Source organism: Chinchilla lanigera, unplaced genomic scaffold (assembly GCF_000276665.1).
Source record: "Chinchilla lanigera isolate Chin_1 unplaced genomic scaffold, ChiLan1.0 scaffold00053, whole genome shotgun sequence".
NCBI classification, from domain to species: domain Eukaryota; kingdom Metazoa; phylum Chordata; class Mammalia; order Rodentia; family Chinchillidae; genus Chinchilla; species Chinchilla lanigera.
In genome coordinates, this window is record NW_004955454.1 from 7,355,095 (window position 1) to 7,367,603 (window position 12,509).

A 12,509-nucleotide genomic window follows, 5' to 3' on the forward strand; every position below is an offset into this window, starting at 1 on the left:
CTCCTTTCTCCTGTCGTGTGGCGCGTCCGACGGCGGTGGACTTTTGAATGTCCCCGCCAGTCTCTCAGACGTCACTGTTGCTGCGCTTCCCCTCGGACTTCCAGGCTTTCCCTCCCAGCGCCGCGCGGTGCAGGCTCGGAGCCGAGGGTCCCGTCTGCGCCCAGCGCCCTCTGCAGTTCGTGCGCGCGCGGTAGCTGCGCGGTGCTCACTTTGGAGCGATCGCACCTCTATTTATGAGCGCATCCTTTCCGTTCCGTCAGTCGCGCTAGTTTTTGGTACGTGTCCCTTCCTCTTTAGGGTTCTTGCTACAGATGTTTGTCTCAGTGTACTCCAGGTTTTAAACAGCACTTCCTTTCTGGACTCTTCCTCAAAACCTTCCTGAAAAAGTAGTCCACATGTATGACGTTATCATGCTTCCTTTTTCTCACATGCCATTGAAGGTCAGACCACACTCACTTTTGCAACTGATTTTAGGGAATTAAAAGGAAACACGTGACATACCTATCAATTGTAAGACACACTCTAGTCTCAGAAATACCAAAATGTGGGAAAAAAGAACTGTGTAAAATTTCTCAACCCAGTATAACCGACTTACGTGGTCACTGTGGCGTTTGATACCTGCCTTTAATTCTATTGGAGCATCTCTGATGTTGGTGTCCTGATTTCCTCTCTCACAACTGGTCGTTTACTTCTTTTTACTGGCTTCTGCTATGTTCTAGTTTTTGTTTTTTTTTTTTTCCGGTAGCGGGAATGGAACTCACGACCTTGCGCTTACCAGGCAGGCTCTGTGCTGCTGAGCTAAATCCCCAGCCCCCAAGTTCTAATTTTTGACCTTGTGTTTTTCCTCACTTTACAAGTTTTCCCTGAACAAATTTATACATTGATGTTAACGGTTAGCATCTGTAGAGTGACTTTCAGGTCTTCATTTGACCTTTTCTTTGAGCTCACTTAAACTCAGTGTGTCATGAAGTCATCATTTTCTCACCCTTAATCTGTCAGGCCCTGACAGTGCCTCCTGATTTATAAGTCTTAGTGTTTGTTTTTGTTTTTTTGAGACAAGCTCTCACTATGTAGCTCAGGCTGGCGTGGAACTTGTGGCGATCCTCCTGCCTCAGCCTCCCAAGTGCTGGGATTACACACCTGCGCCACCAGCCTAGTTGGAATGTTAGTCTTTTTGGTTTGACATTCATTTCTGCCCTCTTCATTCTATCATTTCTCAAGTTTATCATTTTTTTTCCAGTAGTAGCATCAGTGATTATATGCTGCGTAACAGGTTGCCTCAAAGTAAAAGTAGCTTACAACAAATGTTTATTATGTCATACTATTTATGAAAGTAAGAAATCCGAGCATGGCTCAACTGTGCAGTTGTAGGTCAGCATCGCCCACAAGATGGCAGTCAAATAAAGGATCACTGGAGCTGTGGAAGATCTGTCAAACTTACAAACACATGGTTATTGGCATGTCTCAGTTCCTTGAGATTCCATAGGGCAGCTCGAAGCATGGTAGCTGGCTTTTCTATGGCCAGGACAGGAGTTTCTAAGATAGGCCCTGCTGTCTTTTGTACCCTAATCTCAGAAATGACATAATATTATACAGTAGACTATCATTCTGGTACAGTGTGGTAGGAACTGTAAAAAAGTGTGAATGACAAGAGGAGGAAATCACAGGGGCCATCTCAAAGGCTGGCTGTCATAATAGTTTTCACATTCTTTGTGGTACTGGGAATTGAACTCAGGACCTTGTGCTTGCCAGGCAGGCGCTGTCCCCCTGAGCTATATCCCCAGCCCTGTCATAATAGTTTTGTGTAGTTTTGTCCTCAGAATTTCTTTTTTATTCTGTCACTATAGGTCAGGCTGAAGGTGCTACATTTCATGGTGGAGGTGTTTATGTATGGTATCAACTAACATGCTCCCATTACATCTTCAGAGGTTACTTTTCCTTAGGTGTTACTTTTGTTATATGGTTATGCCTCTACTTAAACATTGGCTTACTTTGTATTAACTACATAGTAAGTTACTTCACACTTACCCTGTGCTAAGTGCTTTATCTGTATTTCAATCCTGTAAGTTTCATGGATGATGAAACTGAAGCTCAGCAGAGAGGTTAAATATTGTCCAGGGTCACCTAAACAGTTCAATGCAAAGGCTGGAATTTATACCCACATGGTCTACTTTAAAGCAAAGTTAGCTTTTATTCAGGTTCTCATAGTCTATTAACAGTTTTCATAATAGGGTCACTGCCTCATTTCTTAACTTTGTAGTAAACTTCATTATCTTCTAGATAAATTGGACTACTGTTGTTACCATACTTCCTTACTTTTTGGTGTTTGCTGTATTCTTTGGAAAAATGCCATTTCTGTCGTTTCTGCTTGCTGAAATCATAGTCATTCATCAAGGCCCACCTCAAGTCCCACCTTCTCCCTAATTATCACAGTTGTGAGCTTTCTTCTGTATGCCTGTGGAATTTTATTTCTATCACTTACAACTTCATGTCTTGTATTAGATTTATTTGTGTCTACAGTTTTATTCTCTTATAATATAAACATTGTAAAGTTAGGGACTCTGTCTTTACCCCACTTGAAAGGAAGAAAAGAAAGGGGATGGAAAGAAAAGAAAACTCTTTATCATTGGCTCTATGTTGGAACACTCCTTCAGCACTTATCCAGGCTGTTTACATCTCTACTTTAATATTTTTTTATTTAAAAAAATTTTTTTTATTAGTATATGTTTGTACTACATAATGATTACATTCCTTGTGGGGAGTTGGTTCATATACATAACATACCTGAATTCTCTTTCTGCCTTAACATTTATTTCCTGTTTGGATTGAGCCTGAACGTCAACCAGAGGTGAAAGCTTGGAGTGTTCTTGAGCCCTTTGTGAGTATACCAGGCATGCCTGTGACCTTCCTTTAAATAAAATTTTTGCCTTCCTATGTCCTTTCCCAACCTGTTCCTACCTAGGCATTTTATCCTGTGTGTATCTTGTCCTGACTGTTGTCCTTGTTCTGTGCTGCTGTGCCCCAAACTTACTCCTTTTTGGCAAATACTGCCTGGGAAGCTGCCCCATTTGTGGGAATAATCTAGGTTGTATGAAGGAGAGGCAAGCCTTTGCTCTAGTTCTTTAGAGAACTGCAAGACCAGTCCAAATAGACAACCACAATGTTTGAGAATGAGGTCAGTGTTCTTTTCAGCAGTGTCAACTCTCTGAAAGTGTGAGGTGCTATTTGCATGACTGCTGCCAACCTGGAGTTCAAGGGATGGTAGGTAGGTAATTTTAAGTCATAGCATCCTTTTAGTGGAGAGTGGCAGCTTCTTTCTTCACTAGCCTTTCCCTGGTTTTTATAAGTTTTTGACTAGATTTCCAGAGTTTCCTCATTTTCTACTGAGAATATGATTCTTGCCCTCTTTGCTTTAGTTACTTTGAGGCTTGGCTGAAAAATAAATTAAAAAGTGATATTTAGAATTAACTTTTCCATCCTCTATGTGCTTGTGTATATTCATACTAACATCTACTATTACACCTGTTTCTCTATACTACTGTATATGTATAGTTGTAGTTTTACTGTTCTTTTTGGTTTTGGTTTTTTGAGACAGGATCTCACTATGTACTTTAGGCTGTTTTGAACTTACTGTATAGCCCAAGCTGGCCTTAACCTGTGATTCCCTGGCTGCCTCCTAAGTGCTGGGCTTTGGGGGATGTTCCACTACATCCATCTGTGGTCTATAGCTTTTTTTTGTTTTAATTTTAGCTTATCCCCTGATTGTACTTTGTTTGTTTATTTTTTTTCTGGACAGAGCTCCTTTTTTTTTTTTAACAGTAAAGTAATTTTATTGAATGATGAAAAACTAAAGTGGTAAATATAGATAGTAAACAATGATTATTAAGTTCTACTGGAATTCTACATTTTTTCTCACTTTCAAGCCAAAAAACATAAAATTATACACTGTTAGCTAGTTGCGTGTTGTTCCTTCAACAAAACTATGTAGTTTAGCAGCTGCACAACATTAAATAACTACATTTTTGAAAAACCCTGAAAGTTTAATTTTTATGTTGACTTCAAAGGCTAATGTAACTGATTTATTTTTGTATTCCATTTGTACTTTATATTTGTATTTTCTGTGCCTGAGCTATTATTACAAGTCTGTTATTTGCTTTTCACCCCTGGGATAGGTATATTTATTTGTGGAGGTTGAGAACTTCAAGGCCTTCTGGAGCCCTATTCATTGTGATGATCTGGTATACTTGTATATTTATTATGATACTCTTCCAAAGAATGGCAATAAAACGTCTTTCCTAACAAGTTGAGTATGTTTTGACAGTTTTCCAATAGAAGGAGGTAAGGTAGCTGGAGAAAGGAAGTCTTTTCTCTCCTGTATGTGGCTGTATTGTGACTATGGCCTTTGGCTTTCAATGAGCCTGTATTTGGATCCTGCCTCTGTCAGTTAGAGATGTGTGACAGCAGGTCATCTCTCCAAATGTCTTTGCCTATAAAATAGGATTAATACTACTCATTTCGGCTTGAGATACCATCCAGAATCTGGATGAGGTAATATATATGACTCATTTGTCACAGTGTCTGACACCTACTGAGTCTTCAGTGAACTATAGTTAAATCGATCATGCTCATTTCCATTATAGATGGTTTCAGGATAGTAGCATGCAGTAACAGAATTATGTCTGAGATGGTTTGCAGTTAGGGAAGAGATTTAATTGAAAGACTAGCTTAGTATTTTTTTTTAACTAATTGCTTTTAATTTAAGGAATGCTGTATTTTATTCAGACTTCTTAGGAAAGATAGTAAAGCTAGTATTGAGCCAATAGGGAAAAGATTTGGGTAGAGGGAGGGAATGAAGGATAGGCTTGAATCCGTAGACTCTGAAGGGATCTTGGTAATGTACTTGTTAGTGTGCTGCCTGTTGGACTAAATGAGTGGCAGGTTGATGAATTACTGTGCCTCTGTTGCTGCTGCTGCTGCTGCTGCTGCCGCCGCCGCCGCCGCCACCACCGTCGGCACTCCTTCTCCTTCTCGTCTTCCTGGTTGGGCATTGAACCCGAGGCTTTGCTCATGCTAAGATGGTGTGCTCCCCCGAGCTGTAACTCCAGCTTCACCTTCTTAATGATAAGGAAACAAGAAAAGGAAAGACATAAGGTGAATTTATTATTCACTTTTGAGTGGGGAATGATTAATAAAACCAAACCAAGCCCAGGCTGTGGTATATTAGCAATTGTCATTCATTTTGGTCTTTTAAATCTGCTCAGTAAGTGAGATCAAGAAGAGTTTGAGCACATGCTTGTAGGGTGGGAGTATCTGTGAGAAGGCTGGTGTGGGAAGTTGGCTTTTAGCATAGTAATTTTTCATTCCAGAGATAAAAAGTCTTACACTAATAATTCTGCTGCTTTTCTGTTTAAGTATTGAAGGAAAACAAATATACCCAACATGGTCACATTAAGAGATAAGAAATTGTGGATTGTTGAGAAAAATGAAACCAAAGAGAGCCAAATTGCCTGATGTTAGGATTCTAGCATCAAAATTTTTTCAATGAACTACACTAAATTAGGGTGTCTGGTTCCAGTAGTGGAGCTCTTACCTAGCATGTGTAAGGCCCCAAGTTCAAGACTTCATACCACAGGAAAACAAACAACAAAAACTAAAAATACGGTGAATTAGTTGGGTTATTTAAACATAGGTTAGGTGTATGTAGATAATAAAACTAGGTCCCCACCATGGCAAAAAACCAAAAACAAACAAAACAAACCAGTAGTCTATTTTGAATTACTCAGGGTTGTTTAAACATTGCTTAGGTGCTTGTCAATACCCAAATTAGGTAATTGTTTTACTGTAGGCCCAAGCAGAATCACATACTTCACTTGTTACTGCTTTGGGTATGGTAACCTGTAATTTAAAATTATATAAAGGCTGTACGGTGTGATAACCAACTGTCCCTTTCATTTTCTCTGAGGGCAAATGAAGAAATGAATTTAAACTGTTTGATCATTCCAGGCCTTTATGATTAAACATTTTAAAACATTGAAATGATTATGGACTCTTCCCTGAAACTTTTCCCAGAAGACAAAAGATAATCGAGATTGGGCCTGCATTTTGGAGTAATGATTTAGGCTGCCTACAGGGTTTATTCAGCATATGCTGAAACTCTTATTTAGCAATTAGTGGATAAGCTAATAAATTCTATAAGCTAGAACTTTTAGAATTTATCAGATGTAGAATATAAGTTATAAATGAAGTCCTGGTCAGGAGGAGACATAAAAATATTTTATATTCTACTAATGAAGGTGCTTATGATTAATTTCCAAATGGATGATTCAGAGAAAGTCAGAGGGTAGTAGTGATATAGAAGACATCCAGGGGGACCCATTAGAATAAGATTGAAGAGCGTTGAAAAGGCTGCAGTCTGGCAGAAAACAAGATGTGAGTGAAGGAAAGTTTTCTGCAGTTGTAGTTTTTAGTATTTGTTTTGTATCATTGCTTTGATTTTCTTCTTCAGATTCTAGTTATTTAGGTTTATTTCTCTTCAGTCCTTTTTCTTCCTTTGAATGTGTGTATTAGTGTCTTTTTCATTACTGTAACAAAATATCTGAAATTGAGTAATATATAATAAAAAGAGGTTTATTGCACAGTTCTGGAGGTCCAAGAAGATGGTACTAGCGTGGGCTTGACTCTCTGACGACCTTATGGAGGATGGCAGGAATGTGCGTGAGAGCGCTTGGGAGAAAGAGAGACCATATGATGAGACAAGAAGCCAGACAGTAGGAACAGTCCAGTCTCATTCTTATAGAAGACAGTTTACTCTCACAGAACTAACTGGGGTGACATGGTCACGATGTGGCCATAATCCATATGTCTTACTGCTGGGTGGCTCTGAACCACCAGTGGTACATGCACAGTATGACTGTCCCATTGGGCGGCATGGGACTGTCATCTATAAACTGATGGTTCATATTGGCAGGAACGTGTTACCCCTTCCAAGGACAGCACCTCTAATGGTCCCTCACTAGGTTCCTCACCAGGTTTCAACCACTTCTCACATTCCAATCCTAAGCCGGGCTTTAAGCACTTGAACCTTTGAGGGACAGCCCACGACTAAGATTTCTTCCTGTTCATGTTTTACTTTCTCTTAAAACATTATCTGTGATAACTGTTTGTTCTTGGATCCCTTCTGGTTTGGTCGTTTTTCCTGAAGTGATTTTAAATTTTATTCTACTCCTGTTTTAATTGTTGTCACGTCATTTTTAAGATGCATAATTCTGAAAGTTTTGTTTTGTTTTCAAATAGTAGGCTACTGGTATGTTGTTCTAAAAACATGCTCACTTGTTTACTTGTTATGTAGGTGCTTCTTGTAATTTTGGTTTTGGTATCTAGTTGTTCTATCTTTATGTAAAGATTCAGACTTTCAAAAACTATGCCCTTATTGCTGCCATTGTAGAATTTTTTTGTTTTTTTCCAGTTCTGGGGATCGAACTCACGACCTTGTGCTTGCCAGGCAGGCGCTGTGCCACTGAGCTAAATCCCCAGCCCCAACTGGAGAATTTCTTAATTGTTGTCATCCTAATGTATATTTAAAAAAAAAAATTTTTTTTTCTTTAAAAACTCTACAGAGGAAAAGGAATTGGGATACAGAGTGCCCATCCTTTCTAGAAGAGAGGCCACTGCAGTCCAAAAGAATAGGTGTCAGGACAGTGGGAACAGCTGCCTCCCTCTCTGAAGCTTGGCTCAAGTGTGGAGAAGGATTTCAGGGTACTTCCGGGAGTCAGGTAAAGGAGCCGTAAAATTGTTTTCCCTGAATGCAGATAGATAAAACCTAAAATTCCTGAGGCCATTGTAATTATATTTCCTTGGAATTCTGTTTCTTATTTTTTCAGAACACTATAATTGGCATAGTATTTTTTCGCATTCCTTGAATTCTTTTAATAATTGTGGCAAGTTAGTATTTATCTCTTTGTGCCATGTAGAAGAAGCTTTCTACTATTTTAAGTGAAGGATATATACTGAGAATGTTCTCAGGAAATGAAACCATTGAGTATACCACTTTTTTGAAAAGAAATATACTTATGAAATGTTTATATATTCAGAATCTTTTGGCTGTATAATGCTAATTAATTTTTGTAAGTGTGGTAACGTACAACATGGACGAATGCAGCCTTAAAATATGTGGGTACAAGTAGTAATGAGGACCTTATAAGTGGTCAGAGTCATATATATGAACAGTTATTAACAATGAATGTTGATCAGTTTACTTTCTTTAGAATTTGGAAAAATGTAAAAATAAATTTACAGGTATATAAGGAGTATGTGTTTGGGGAATGCTTATATTAGTGAATATAAGTAAAGGAGCTGGGTATGGTAACACATGCCTGTAATTCCAGCATTCAAGAGGCTGAGGCAAGAGGATCACTGTGAGTTTACTATGAGTTCACTATGGACTACATAGTGAACGCAAGGCCAGCCTGAACTACACAGCGAGACCCTGTCTCAAAAAAAGAAAAGAAAAATAAATAAATAAAGGAAACCAGGAATATGTTAAAGAGAATATAGTTTAATACTAAATGTTTTATAAAATATTGTTGGTAAATTACATTATTATTTTACCTGCAGTCATTAACAAAGAAGAAGGCAACTACTACAGGAAAGCACCTTGAATTTTCTCCAAGACCAAAAAAAGGTAATATTACTTTTTTTTTTTTTTTTTTTTTTGGTTTTTTTCCGGTACCAGGAATCGAACTCACGACCTTGTGCTTGCCAGGCAGGCACTGTGCCACTGAGCTAAATCCCCAGCCCCAATATTATTACTTTATTTCTTGACAGAGTTGATATAAGGCTAATACATCCTTCTGTGTGCATGTATGTGTGCATGCATGTATATATTTTATTAGCTTTTTAAGTTACTTACATAATTTGAGAGACCATATTCATATTTAACATAATTTAACATAGTGACATTATCAAAATAATGTAAAAATGTTTTTGAGAATGCTTTCTTTCATCTCTGTTATGATCTACTCCATTCTTCCTGTCCCCTATGGGTAATTATTAACATTTTTTGTGTGTCATTACTGGATTCACTTTTATCATAGAACTCAGTAGGTTAGTTCAGGCTCATAACTCCAGGGCTTGACAAAAAAAGCCCTTGGTTTGACCATTAGCACTGAAGAAAAAATGCATTCAGAAAATGAACTTATGACCTATGCTTTAGGAATTGTATTACTTTAGGCTACAAAATTCTTACCTGGTGAGTTTGTTAGGGAAGCTTTCTAGCTACAAATACTGGGAAACTCTGTCTAAACACTGAGGGTTCAATTTATCTTCTGCGACGAGGCTCCCAGGGAGCCCTGCTTGTTCTGAGCTCTGCAACCTTAGCGTGGTGGTAGCTGTTACTCATTCTGAGTAGCTGAATTCTCCAGGTTGAATTCTCTGGAAGAGATGGGCGCTAAGGACTTTAGCAAGTGAACTTTGCCTTTTTTTGAGAAGTAACCTTTTCTAGGACTTCTATCTTTGACCAGAACCTTTACATAGAGTAACCTCCACTATAAAGGTAGTTTAGTGAAATGAGGGATTTTATACACTGGTATGTTGCTGCCAATGAAATTTGGGTTAGTAGGAGTGGAAAAAATTGTGCACTGTCAGTCAAATACCCTGTGGATGTGAAGGAAGAGTGGGGACTTGTGGCTGATGGTTCTCACTGCGTCCTGACTCTCATCTTGGGGAAACAGGCTAACCACTCTGAGCCTCAGTTTCTGTATCTGGATGGGCATAGTAGCATGTGCTTCACTGATTACTGTGAACATGACAACAAAGTGGTGCAAGTTAGTAGGTGTTTAATTGATGGCGGCAGTTGCTGTTACCTCTGTCAGCCAAAAGAACTGCAGAATGGGAGAGCCTGCCCAAAGTTCTTCTGTGGAGCAAATAGCTTTCCAAAGTTAAGAAACTAAACATTCTAAGCTATATTATCATTTCACTAACAATTAAGAGGATTCTCTTCTATGCAAATGAATAAAATACCCCAAAATGTTTCTTGAAAATTTATAAAACACCGCCTTGTAGAATAAACTGCACACATCTTTTTGTAATATGATAATCTTCTGATGGAACTGCAAAGTTTTATTCTTTTTAGAAGTGCCAATACTGTGATAGTCAAAGATCAGTTTAATTCTGATTTTATTTTATTTTTATTTATTTAAAAAAAAATTTTTTTTTTTTCCAGTGCCGGGAATTGAACTCATGACCTTGTGCTTGCCAGGCAGGCGCTGTGCCGCTGAACTAAATCCCCAGCCCCTAATTTTAAAAAGTTAGATTTTAACATATGAGGAAATTGTCTTTTCCTTAAACAAATTGGCTTGTATCTTTTTCTAGAGATGGATTGATTGATTGATTGATTGATTGATTGATTTTTGTTTTTTTTCCGGTACCGGGAATTGAACTCATGACCTTGCGCTTGCCAGGCAGGTGCTGTGCTGCTGAGCTAAATCCCCAGCCCCTTTTTCTAGAGATTTAAAAAACATAGTAAGTTCAGCTTTGAGAGAGGAGGACATTCTAAATAAGTTATTTTCTTGTATTTAGCTACAAAAGGGTCTTTTGGGATGATTTCCCCATACAAGTCCACAGCTGACACACACTGCTATACTTTCAACTATACAATGATCTGTTTATTTTCAATAACTGACAGAGCTTGTACCAACATCTCATTGCTTCATAGCATATGCAGAAAATATTGTTAATTATTTAATAAAGGGCTACCAGTAGGGAAAAGGAGGTATTGTATTTCTAGAGCTGGTTCACATTTGGAACAGTAGCTTCTTGAGCCAGGCTTTGTGGCACATGCTTGTAATCCGAGCACCCAAGAGGCTGAGGCAGGAGGAGGCCAGCCAGGGCTACATAATGAGTTCATGGCCAGCCTGAACTAGATAGCCAGACAAAGAAACAAACCAACCAACCCCCTAAATAAAAAACAAAACAAAACAAAAAGAACAGTAGCTCCTAAAGTATTTAAGATAGGCTATTGATAAAAATTCCAAGATAAAAGTTTTATATCACATTTAAAGTGAGGAAGTGCTATTTTTATGAGAACCAGGGAGCAGAATTGGGGACTCTGCTTTTGTAAAGTTTGCAGAAGGTCAAATGCTTGTCTCCATGTCTTTGTTTCCTCATCTGTAAGGTCCTGATAAGAGAAAGCTGAGAAGGGGAGTTAATAAGGGAGATGGAAAGGGATAAGAGAAGCTAGCACATGAATGTTGGCAAAGGATCTTGCCAGAGGCTCAAGGAAGACAGAGATAAATACTTAAGATGAAGAGAGTCTGGAACATTTGTAGATAGTGATTTTCTTTAAAAGCAGGACTTTCAAAAAGGAAAAAAATATATTTACCAAGGAAATGGAAAGAAAAAAAGGAATTTGTGTTTGTTTGCCCCCCCACCCCAATACCCTGCAAAGTTTTTTCTCAAAAATCTTCGTTGATTTAGGTCAGAAATCTCCTGTCCCTTGAAGGCATTACTAGGGTTTTATTATTTGTTGGTCTTTTCTTCCCATTGGATCATTGTCTTCTTAAGCGCAGACCCCTTTTGCCCATCTTTATATCCCAAATGTGTTTGCTTCCACGGGCTGCTATAATAAAGTGCACAGATTGGGTGGCTTACTTAGTAAAAACTTACTGTCTGTCTTGGAGACCAAAATGAGGGCATTGTCAGGGTTGATTCCTTTTGAGGGCTACGAGGAAAGGATCTGTTCCAGACTTGTGCCTTGGCTTGTCATTGGCTTTTCACATTGCCTTCCCTCTGCGCGTGTTGGTCTTTGTGTCCCACTTTCCTATTTTATGAGAACACCAAACATCTTGGATTAAGTCCTATCCTAAAAACTTCAGTTTAACTTTTTATTTATTTATTTATTTTTTGTTTTTTTTTCCGGTTCTGGGAATCGAACTCACGACCTTGCGCTTGCCAGGCAGGCGCTGTGCCGCTGAGCTAAATCCCCAGCCCCCCAACTTCAGTTAAACTTGATTATCTCCATAAAGACCTGATTTCCAAATATAGTCCCATGCTGAGGTATGAATGAATTCAACAAATGAATTTTTGGGAGCACACAATTCAGCCTATGACACCAGGTGCTAGCACAGTGCCAGGCACCCATCAAGTACTTGAAAATGTTTATAAATGCATGATAACTGTTTTCATAGTCAGACTGATGTCCTTTGTAGAATTACACTGATGGGCCTTGATGCCAAGAGCACTTATTTTCAGAAAGCAAGTAAAATGAGTTGCTGCCTGATAAATTTATGGTAGTGGTTTTAACTAAATTGTGCAGTTGAGTGCTTTTCTTATTAGGTCCTGGTCTCTGAGAATTTGAATGACATAGCTATTAATTATCGTATCTCTTAACAGATGGTACAGAAGTACCCGACAGTTAGGAGTTTCCTAGGAGTCTCGTACTAAGCTAATGGTGAGACGGCAGGTCTTCAGTTGCCTTAGGATCTTTGCGTAATGGGTTAGAACATGGTGTCAGA

At 38.6% G+C, this 12,509-nt stretch overlaps 1 protein-coding gene across 3 annotated transcripts in view; it reads left to right on the forward strand.

Moving 5' to 3' along the window:
- Positions 1 to 5,049: 5,049 nt before the first annotated feature.
- The window catches only part of Spidr (scaffolding protein involved in DNA repair), a 349,934-nt gene continuing 342,474 nt past the window's right edge, over positions 5,050 to 12,509 (forward strand). For 2 of the 3 annotated variants that reach the window (XM_005396032.2, XM_013520203.1), the window contains exons 1-3: positions 5,053 to 5,151; positions 7,617 to 7,772; positions 8,614 to 8,680. In XM_005396032.2, the coding sequence (XP_005396089.1) occupies positions 5,068 to 5,151; positions 7,617 to 7,772; positions 8,614 to 8,680 (307 nt within the window). In that variant the 5' untranslated portion in view covers positions 5,053 to 5,067. Of the gene's footprint in view, positions 5,152 to 7,616; positions 7,773 to 8,613; positions 8,681 to 12,509 lie in introns of all 3 variants that reach the window. The other variant, XM_005396031.2, reaches the window with a different exon arrangement.